At 47.0% G+C, this 10525-nt stretch overlaps 1 protein-coding gene across 1 annotated transcript; it reads left to right on the forward strand.

Moving 5' to 3' along the window:
• The first annotated feature begins 449 nt into the window (after window positions 1-449).
• NKRF (NFKB repressing factor) lies at window positions 450-6659 on the forward strand. The gene is made up of 3 exons (XM_075259079.1): window positions 450-757; window positions 2090-2214; window positions 4193-6659. Exons 1-3 carry the CDS (start codon window positions 549-551, stop codon window positions 6166-6168), a joined length of 2310 nt encoding a protein of 769 aa, XP_075115180.1. The 5' UTR covers window positions 450-548; the 3' UTR covers window positions 6169-6659.
• The last annotated feature ends 3866 nt before the right edge of the window (window positions 6660-10525 follow it).

The raw sequence follows: 10525 nt of genomic DNA on the forward strand, positions 1-10525 counted from the left end.
CCGCCAAGGGCAAAAGAACATCTGCAGTTTGTATGTTCTCCCCATGTTTGCATGGATTTCCATCCCCATACTCCAAAGACATCCTGATAGGGGAAAAAATGTACATTGTGAGTCCTATGTGGGGCTCACAATCTACATAACAAAAAATAAATAAATGTTACAGCCTCTAAACTGCAGATACAAAATAATCCTAAAATGTGTCTGGTCCTGGAGCCCAAATTGGCGGGTACTGAGGTGGTTAAGGGGTTAAAGTGCTTCCATTGCCTCAGTCCTGGTGACAGTCGCAGTGCATGTGCTGCCACCTGCAGGCAGAGTAAGGAAGCATCATGGAGGGAGGGACACTAGGTGTCGCTGCAGCGTCACAGCACACACGAGACAGTGTGACACGGCGTGTCTATGGTGCCGGCGCTCTGTACCGAGGCCTCTCTATGGTTCCGGCTCCATCAGGGGGCCTCATTACCTCGCTGTGCGGACTCCCGTGCATTGCATTGAGCGGTCGGGGCCTGTCCTAGTGGGGGCGCTGCAGTTCCGCACCTTTATATTCTGCCATGCCGCGGACAAAACGAGTGGCCATGGAGACCGGAGAGGAGACGTCGGTGTCGCTAGACGATTACCGCCTGTACCAGGAGAACGACCGACATTGGGCCAGCCGCCGAGAGTTCCTGGCACGTCACCTTCATGAGTATCCCGGCCGCAAGATGGACCAGCTCATCTCCCTGTCTGTGGTGTGGAGCAACATGGTCTTCATAGGGAACCGGTGAGGACGAGCTCGGCCTGAGCGCTGTGCTGGGGCGGAGGGGCCGCCATGTCTCCTGCCTCATGTATAGATGCACCGAGGCTAGAAGGGAGACATGGCTACTCTCAGGAACAGCGCCACACTTGTCCTGAGGGTGTCTCTGGTACTGCAGCTCCATTGTAGTGAATAGGGGTGAGATGCAATGCCACTCTTAGGCCTGGTTCACACCTGCACTCGGGCCATTCTGTTCCCCTGAAAAATGCAGCAGCTCTTATTTTTTTCTCCTTATTTTTCGTGCAGAAACCACATTGACCTCATTGTAGTCCATGGGGGTCTGTGGGTTTCCTTAGAGAACCGCTTTTTTTAATGTGGATTAGGTCTCCATTTGGGGGTCCCCCAGCAGACTCCCTGAACGTAAACCAGTGTGCAGATGTGAATCAGATCTTAACCTGTGATCAGCTTTGGTGAAGCAAACCTTTAAGAGAGGGAATCGATAAAATTAGAGGAAGAAATGGAGTCGTCCATAACCGTTCACACGGGGCAAGAGGGGGCGGATTATGGTGCTGAATCCACGTCATAACCCGCCCCTCACAATGGAGGTCTACGGAGGCCGGCTGTTTCTTCGTACGGGGACCGGCTGTTTCTTCGTACGGGGACCGGCTGTTTCTTCGTACGGGGACCGGCTGTTTCTTCGTACGGGGACCGGCTGTTTCTTCGTACGGGGACCGGCTGTTTCTTCGTACGGGGACCGGCTGTTTCTTCGTACGGGGACCGGCTGTTTCTTCGTACGGGGACCGGCTGTTTCTTCGTACGGGGACCGGCTGTTTCTTCGTACGGGGACCGGCTGTTTCTTCGTACGGGGACCGGCTGTTTCTTCAGGTGGACTCTGCAGCTGATTCGGCCCCGCCGTCCGCCTCGCGGCAGCACCCTCCAGACTGGGCCCATTCATTTGAGCCTACTCCGGAGGGGGAAGCCGCGACTGTCATGGCAGGCACATCTTAGCCCTATTGTGGCGCGTCACTCTGAGGACCAAAATCCGCCAAGCCGCTCCTCGTGTGAACGGGGCCTATGGGGTTCTCCGGACTCTCCCCCCGGCGGCAGAAGTCAGGAATGATTTAGTATACTAGACTTCAGACTGCCCAGATCTTTATTATGCAGAAGATAACCGGCTGTCAGACTCCTTGTTCCTCTCTACGTTACTGAAATAATAGTTTTTGGTAGCATCATGAGGAATGGCTTAGACGGCTACTTAGTGTATGGCCACCATTGCAATGTATAGAACAGGACCTGTATATATGTGTGCACTAAGTCCAGCCTATAACTCACTTACGGTTCCAATGTTTGTGCTCTTAGGTACAGCCCGCAGGTAACAGAGAAGGTTCACCAGATGGGTGAGGGGATCGACATTGGTGAGATGCCATCATATGAGCTTGTGCCTGGGGCCAAGGCAACAAAGAGACCTGCCACTGAGCATGCCGGTAAGTCTCCACTGACAAATCTTGTTACTGCACCTGTTGTGGTTGCTAAGTAAACTTATATAAAACCATCGCTATGTCCGAAGTTTTGATTTTTGGAGGTCCTGATGGTAAGACATCCCTACACCCCATCGCTCATCAAAACAAATGGGTGTAAGTCCTGATCCTCTCCGCTTGTATTGGCTATCCTAGGAGAGCAGAACCCATAGGCCGCACATTCAGCTCTCCAAGGGAAGCCAAAAGGGCACAGTACTCCGCTGAGCATGCCAGTCCCTTAATTCGAATCATTAAGGGGGAGGGGGGTTTTGGCTCCTCTGATCAAAACTTCTGACGTGTCATTATGGCATGCAAAGGGTTTCCTATAAGGTTATTTACTCTTTACCTCAAAATTAGGCAAAAATTGTGACATAAATAAGTTTCATCCAATAAACTATAAAAACAAACGTGTTCATTGTGTAGGAGCCCTGGATGTGCTATTGTCATAAATAACAGGTTGTAATCCAGCAGTGGGTGGAAGTGGTCAGACATTATATTATATTGGGATGAGGCGCCAGAGGAAAGGGTTATTGATTGTGGGTCACAGAAATGATCCAGATTTGTACCTGAATATTTTCAGATCTGTCTCCTATCCATACAGACATTGAAGGCAGGAACAGATCAGTGAAGAAAAGGCTTAAAGAGGACCTGTCATGGTCGGGGACACAGGCAGTTCTATATACGGCTGAATTCAGTGTCGGCTTTCCCGATCTGTGCCCCGGGTAAAGGGCTAGCGGTCCCGGTACCGTAGCTCTTTACTGTCAGAAGGACGTTCCTGTCAGTCAGGAATGCCCTTCTGCACAGCAGCGCCTATAGCAATGTACAGTGTGAGCGGGGAGGAACGCCCCCTCCCCTCCTGATAATACTGGTCTATGGACGAGCTGTGTGAGCGGAGGGAGGGGGCGTTCCTCCCCGCTCACACTGTATAGTGCTATAGGCGCTGCTGTGGAGAAGGACGTACCTGACTGACTGTCAGGAACGCCCTTCTGACAGTAAAGCGCTACGGGACCGCTAGCTCTTTACCCAGGGCACAGATTGGGAGAGTGCACTGTCGGCTTTCCAGCAGTATATAGAACTGCCTGTGCCCCGGACCATGAAAGGTCCTCTTTAAGTACATTTGTATATCCTCTACCAATAGGCGACCTAGTGAGATAAGAATAACAAGTGTCACCGACCTTTTAGCTCCGTATTCAGCTCAGTCTCTGTGCAAAGTGAAAAGGTTTTAGGCCACGTTCACATTTGCATCAGAGTCTCCTTAGAAGACTCCATCACAATGTCTGCCTGAAATCATCAGATGAAAAAGTCCTGCACACAAGACTATTTCCTCCATCACTTTCAGGTGGATACTTGATGGGACCATAGTCTAGTGTCATTGGGCTCCGTATGTAACCGCTTTTTTGTGGTCCGCCTGTCCACTGATGGACCAGAATAACAGAAAGCCGAGGCTAAGGGCGGGTTCACACCTGCGCCCGGTCTCCACTTTGTGGCTTTCCGTCTTCTGCTGACAGGAGACGGAAACCTGGCAGTCAGTGTCCGCCCGTGAGCGTTTTGTGGTCTCCGCGGCGAAACCGTTTTGTTTTTTGTTTTTTTTTAACCGGCCACAAAGTCCTGCATGTCCATCTTTGTGTCCGGATAAAAATAAAGTTTCGCCGCGGAGAGGCAGAAGACGCTGACGGGCAGACACTTTGCAAACCCCTCACTTTTTGTTGTGAGCCGGTTTCCGTCTCCTGTCCAGTTTCTCGGGCAGAAGACGGAAACCTGAAAGCAGAGACCGTGGCGTAGGTGTGAACCCTCCCTAATGTGAACCATATAAGTTCTCCCTTCAAGATAAGTGGATCACCCCCTCCCCATTGGACTCCCACTAGTTCAGTGGAGGGACCATCATCATCATCATCATCTTGTTTGTGGGACACCCCCTTTGAATTGACTTTTTTTTTCCTTGCAGCTGGGCAACCGCAAAAGAAGAAGTTCGGTCCGCGGCCACGTTTCGAACCTGTACATTTTGTTGTGAGCACAGTGGAGGACGACAAGCAGTTTCAAGTCAACAAAAAAGCAGAGAGTGACACAAGCAGTCATGGCGAAACCCAGCCGAATCCTGATTGTAACGCATCATCTACTGTCAATGACCACTCAGAGACGGAAGCAAATCCAGAGCCACCTATGGCCAATGAGGAAAGTAAAAGTGACAGCAGTAACTTCATGACCAGAATGGAGCAGGATTACTCCGCAAAGTTTGAGTCTCATAATTCCAATATGTCCAAAGATTTCCGTTCCAATGTACTCGATTCATGGAACGACATAAACAAGCAGGGAAGAAAAGGCATCGGCTTTGTAAAAGCACCGAAAAAACCCGGTGAGTTCGGAAGGGAAATGGCATCGAGTTCTGCGGGGAGCGCAAATCACGTCTTGTACGCACGCAACTTTATCAACCAACTTTCCGCTTTCGTGAAAGCAAAATTAAAAACATCTCAAGCAGGATTTGGTACCCGGCCCATTCACTACGCCAACTTGTTAAACCAGTCTGTTCAGGCATGTAAAGCAAATCCCGAATATATTTACGTTCCTGTGAAGGACATACCTCCGAACGATCTCCCAAAACTTCCCAAAAGTCAATACAATGGCTTTGCTTGCGAAGTCAGATGCCAAAATATTTACTTGGCTACCTCTTATTCATCGGTGAAACTCGGGGCTCGAAACAAAGCAGCAGAGTCTGCCGTAAAACTCTTAGCACAGCCCAAGGTCAATGTCGTATCCGTGCAGAGAAAATTTAGCGACGGTTATCGCGAAGACCTTGTGGCGTGTGATAGCGATTCCCCACAAAATATATCCTCGCCAGCTCTGAAACAAGACGACTACTACGCAAATAAACGTCCCCTGGCAGGTCCGCAGCCACCAAAAAGCACCAAATCCTGGTCCGAGTTTACCATCACTGAAAATGCCGATAATGCCATATGCATATTGAACAATTCTGCCGCCATTAACAGAATGACGGTGGATTATAAGTACGACAAGTTGCCAAATGACACATGGCGGTGCCGCGTATTAGTGCAAGACCATTGCGTGGCTGAAGCCTGTGGAAGTAAGAAGACCAGCAAAACCGCTGCAGCCAAACAGGCCGTCCAAATCTTAAAGAAAGCGCAGCCTAATCAGCAGAAATGCGCCGTCACCCCATTCAAAGACATTCTGATCTATGAGGACGAAGGAAACGCGATCTCCACTCTGAACATCACAGCTCAGTTTAACAAAGTATCTATAGAATATGTCATTGAGAAAGTGACCGGCAAGAATTGTAAGTGTCAAGTCTTCATTGAGCAAGAGCTCGTAGGGGAAGCCACTGACCTTAAGGAAACAGTAAAGCTGAAGGCTGCAAAGGCAGCGGTGGAGGCTTTAAAGAAGACCCATCCAGTGGTTGTTAACCACGCGAAGGAGGTCCCTGAAGAAGGTGTCATCTCTCGAGATCAGATGCAAGAGGTGTGTGAGAAAAAGGTGTACAAGCCGATCAAAGAGGATAATGTTGGAAACCGACTCCTGAGGAAGATGGGATGGACGGGTGGAGGTTTGGGCAAGGAAGGAGACGGAATCGCGGAGCCAGTGGCTGTAACGGAGAAGTTTAATCGTGCAGGTCTTGGCTTAACAGAAGGTTGCGAGGAAATCACCAAGAAAGGAATTGAAAAAGTTATAAGGAACTATGTAGAGTCCAACAGTCCGGAAGACCTAAAGTTTTCTAGAGAACTGACCAAAACAGAAAGGAAGCTCATCCATCAAATAGCGACGAAATATAAACTTAAGAACAAGTCTTATGGCAAAGGCACCGAAAGGTTTGTGGTAGTGAGCAGAAAGTGGAACCAGAGGGCCCTCATACAGCAGTTACGGCAGGACGGCCAGGTCGGCTCCTACACTCTGGTCCGGCCCGACCCGTGAGAAGTCTCATCCGTCTCCAGCACAACTGAATAAATGGCGTTCTCACCCTCGTTCTCCGTTATAAACTAGACTATGTTTTCAATAGAAAATGCAAAACTGGTGAAAAATTGTGACTGGTTCATTATAGGTTAAAAAATAGACGTACTCGCCTTCTCCCGGTCTCCTTACAACCTCCTCGGTCCGCCAATCACATGCCAGAGCGGACTCGTGCCCAAAAAGGACTGTCTTAGGGTTGGAGAGGTAGTAATACTTTTGTTTAACCCATTATGCGCCTGTTGTCTCTGGAGATGCTCGCCGCTGTACAGAGTAATTATGAGAACACTTTGCTTTGCTTTTGTTTTACTTCCTATCACCGTTGTGCAATATCTTGTGAACAGATGTCTTGTCCAATGTGTTCTTATAGTTGGTGGAATCTTATTTTCAATGGTAAAGCCAAGACCGTATTCTCCAGAACGATGGCTACTATAAACGTTACGTGTTATCTCTTCTCATCTCACCTGATTTCTTAGTTAAACGTCGTGGTTATCATGTGCCCAGATGTTTTCTCTGTACGCAGACATTTCACAATGATCCCTCAGCCACGTGGCCATATTACATGTCAGAGTTGTACCGTACTTGGGGGGCAACACAGTGGTTCAGTGGTTAGCACTAGAGATGAGCGAATAGTCTTCCAAACTCTAGTTTCGAATACCTCGCTCCCATAGGAATGAATGGAAGCGGCCGAACACCAAGGGGTTAAGTCCCGGCCGCTTCCATTCATTCCTATGGAGCGAGGTATTCGGAACTAGAGTTTCGAAGACTATTCGCTCATCTCTAGTGCCCCGTGACACCCGCGGTCGGGTCCGATCGTGGGGGTTAACCCCTGAGATGCCGTCGCTCAACATGACCGCCGGCATCTCCAGGGTTTCGCTTTAAAATGGTGCCGGTTTCGGGGGTGCCGGTGTTCGTAGGGGGCAGCCCAGGGTCTGATCAGTGACCCCAGGTCTGCCCCATGCCGTCCCCTGCACATACCTGGTTGATCCTGCCCAAAAAGGAAGCTTTCAGCCTGTGCGTCTACACAGGCTGACCGCTTCCTATACTGTGTAACACATGTATTGCAGCCTATACCTATTGAAGCAGTGATCAGCCGATCACTGCTTCAATCCCCCATGGGGACAGAAAAAAAAACTTAGAAAAAATTAAAAATAAAAAAGTTTAAATAAGTTTAAAATAAATTATAAATAAATAAAGCCCCAAAAATCCCTTTTTCCCCCATATAAAATGTCTTATTATGTAAAATAAAGAAAAAGAGAAAAAAACATTCCATATGTGGTATCACCGCGTCCGTAATAACCTGAACAATAAAATTAAAACTTTATTTAACCCGAACGGCGAACGTTGTAAAAAAAAAACGTAGAAAACCGCACAAAATAATGATTATTCACCACCTTTCCCTTACAAAATGTTCAATAAAAAGTAATCAAATGGTCAGATGAAAACCAAAATGGTACCAATAAAAAGCAGAGGTCATCCCGCAAAAAATAAGCCCTCAACCAGCTCTGTCTAGCGAAAAATAAAAACGTTATGCCTTTCAGAAGATGGCGATGCAAAAATAATTGATTTTTTCCCCTGAATTGAATTTTATTCTGCACAAAAAGCAACGCATTAAAAAATCATATAAATGAGGTATCGCCGTAACCGTACTGACCCGCAGAATAAAGGTAACATGTTACTTATACTGACCGCTACACGCCGTAACCGTACCAACCCGCAGAATAAAGGTAACATGTTACTTATGCTGTACTCTACATGGGAAAAAAAAATAAATGCTAAAAAGCAATGTCAGAATTGATGTTTCCTTTTACATCCCACCCAGAAAGAGTTAATAAAATGTAGTCAATAAGTTACAGGCCCCAAAATGGCGGCATTGAGAAGCTCATCTAATACCGCAAACACCGAGCCCTCATAGGGCCATATTGCCAGAAAATAAAAATCTAGCTTGTACAATGTGAAGACAAAAACCCCAAAAGTCGCCAAATCATTAGGACATAAGTGGCTGCGACTAGAAGGAAATGTGTAATCTGTGCAAGTGTTTTCAGGGGACCCCCCATATTTAGAGCTTATGAGAGATAATACAGCAGCGCTGATCCCCCAGAATGCCCCTCTTCCCTGTCCGCGTCATAGGAGCTAGTGGGAACATAGAATGGGATTTGGTGACCCAATTTACTCCGCACAGCTTACACATTCACTTCTGGGTTACTAATGCTACTACATCACTTGATAAATTCTTTGAGGGGTGCGGTTCTCACAATGGGGGGGTCACTTTCTAGAGGTTTCCACTGTTTTGACACCTCAAGGGCTTTGTAAATGCGACAGGGTGCCCGAAACTGATCACAGCCAGATCTGCCCTCTCCTTGGCGCGCCTTCCCTCCTGCGTCTCGCTGTGCGTCCATATATTAGTTTACACCCACAAGTGGGGTACTATGGTAGTCGGGAGAACTTGCATAACAAATTGTGGGGGGCGTTTTCTCCTTTAACCTCTTGTGAATGTGCAAATTCTAGGGCTAAACGAAAACATTAGTAAAATAAAATCAAATTTGAAAAGTTCACCTCCATTTTGTATTAATTCCTGTTAAGCACTTATAGGGTTAAAATACTAGGTATAAGTTGTTTTGGCTTATTTAAGGGGTGCAGTTTTGAAAATGGGGTGATTTATGGGGGGGTTTAATACAGGGGTCTTTCAAAACCCCTTCATAACTGGATTAGGCCCTTAAAAAATGGGTTTGGGAAATTTCTTGAAAATTTTGAATATTGTTGTTTTACTTGTAAATCTTCTAATGTCCGTAAAAAATAAAAGGGTGATTAAAGTTTGATGCCGACATAAAGCCGAGATCCAAGACATGAGATTTAGGATATAATTTTGGCGATCTGACTATCTGTATACAATCCACATCGTTTCAAACTTTATAAAATGCAATTTTTCAAAATTTCCACCAAATTTCCTATTTTTTCATAATTAAACACAAAACATATCAACCAAAATTTACCACTAATATGAAGTACAATGTGTTACGAAAAAACAATCTCAAAATCACTTTGATAAGTTAAAGCGTTCCAGAGTTATTGCCACATAAAGTGACACATGGCGGTTTTGAAAAATCGAGCTTGGTCAGGAAGTCAAAAAGTGGCATCGGCGGGAAGGGGTTAAAGCAATAGGAACTGGAATCGGACTGATCTCTCAGCAACAAGACACTTATTTTTATTCTATTTTTTTCTTGGGGGCGCATTTCAGGTCTGATGGTCTTATTTTGGTCAATCCCTGTTTTGTTTTTCTATATCAAACAAGCTTTATAGGCTTAGAAGTTAAAAAAAAAAAAAAATGAGGATGAAGACTTCTCTCCTGTGCCCGATACGTGGAGGTGCAGGCCTTGTTTGTGGAGATGAGCGAGTACTATTCGAAACAGCCGTTTCGAATAGCACGCACCCATAGGAATGAATGGAAGCGGCCAGCATGCAGACTTTGCCGGTGGCTGGTTGCTTAACCCCCTGCGTGCTGGCTGCGTCCATTCATTCCTATGGGCGTGTTTTGAATAGTACTCGCTCATCTCTTGTTATCATTCAGGCACAACCTGTGATGTCCATGAGTCTACACGGAGATGGATGGCAGCTGATCATTGGTAGAGTTCAGACATCGTCTATGCCAGTGTTCTGGTGTATGAATACGCAGTCAGGGGTTGTCCAGCTGAGCAATACCCTTACCTTGCCCTGTTACAGAACGTGGTGAGAGAATTGGACCAGAAGGTAACACTAATGTATCTGCTGTCTTACTGAAATGCTTCTCACTATAATCACTGTTGTTCTTCCCATACTTGTAAAATCCACTTTTCCCCCAAACCAGCCATGTCAGTAAGAAACTCTTTATCTCTCCAACTTTCCTACCCCGGCCTTGTCTGCACAGTTACTGACAGACCTGCCCCAGAATCTCACAACCCCCTCCTGCTCCTCCCCGTCCTCTCCAGTCTGGCATCAGCCAGTTCTCACATTCAGCAATGCCCTCACCTCTGCAAAGCAGGTCTACCTCACCACACTCATATCCACCCTATCCCGCAACCCCAAACAGCTATTCACTACCTTCAGCTCCCTCCTCCTCTGCCCCTATGACAACACTTATCTCAGCTCACGACTTTACCTCTTATTTTAAAAGTAAAACTGGCACCAGAGACCGTCTCAGCCTACACCCTCGACTACCCCTCTACCCAACTGCTCAGTGCTCTTCATATTTAACCTGTTTCTCCTCCCTAATCTCCAAATCCCACCTCACCTCCTGCGTGCTTGACCTGATCCAGTCACATCTCATCCCCAAACTCACTGAAGTCAT

Source organism: Leptodactylus fuscus, chromosome 11 (assembly GCF_031893055.1).
Source record: "Leptodactylus fuscus isolate aLepFus1 chromosome 11, aLepFus1.hap2, whole genome shotgun sequence".
NCBI classification, from domain to species: domain Eukaryota; kingdom Metazoa; phylum Chordata; class Amphibia; order Anura; family Leptodactylidae; genus Leptodactylus; species Leptodactylus fuscus.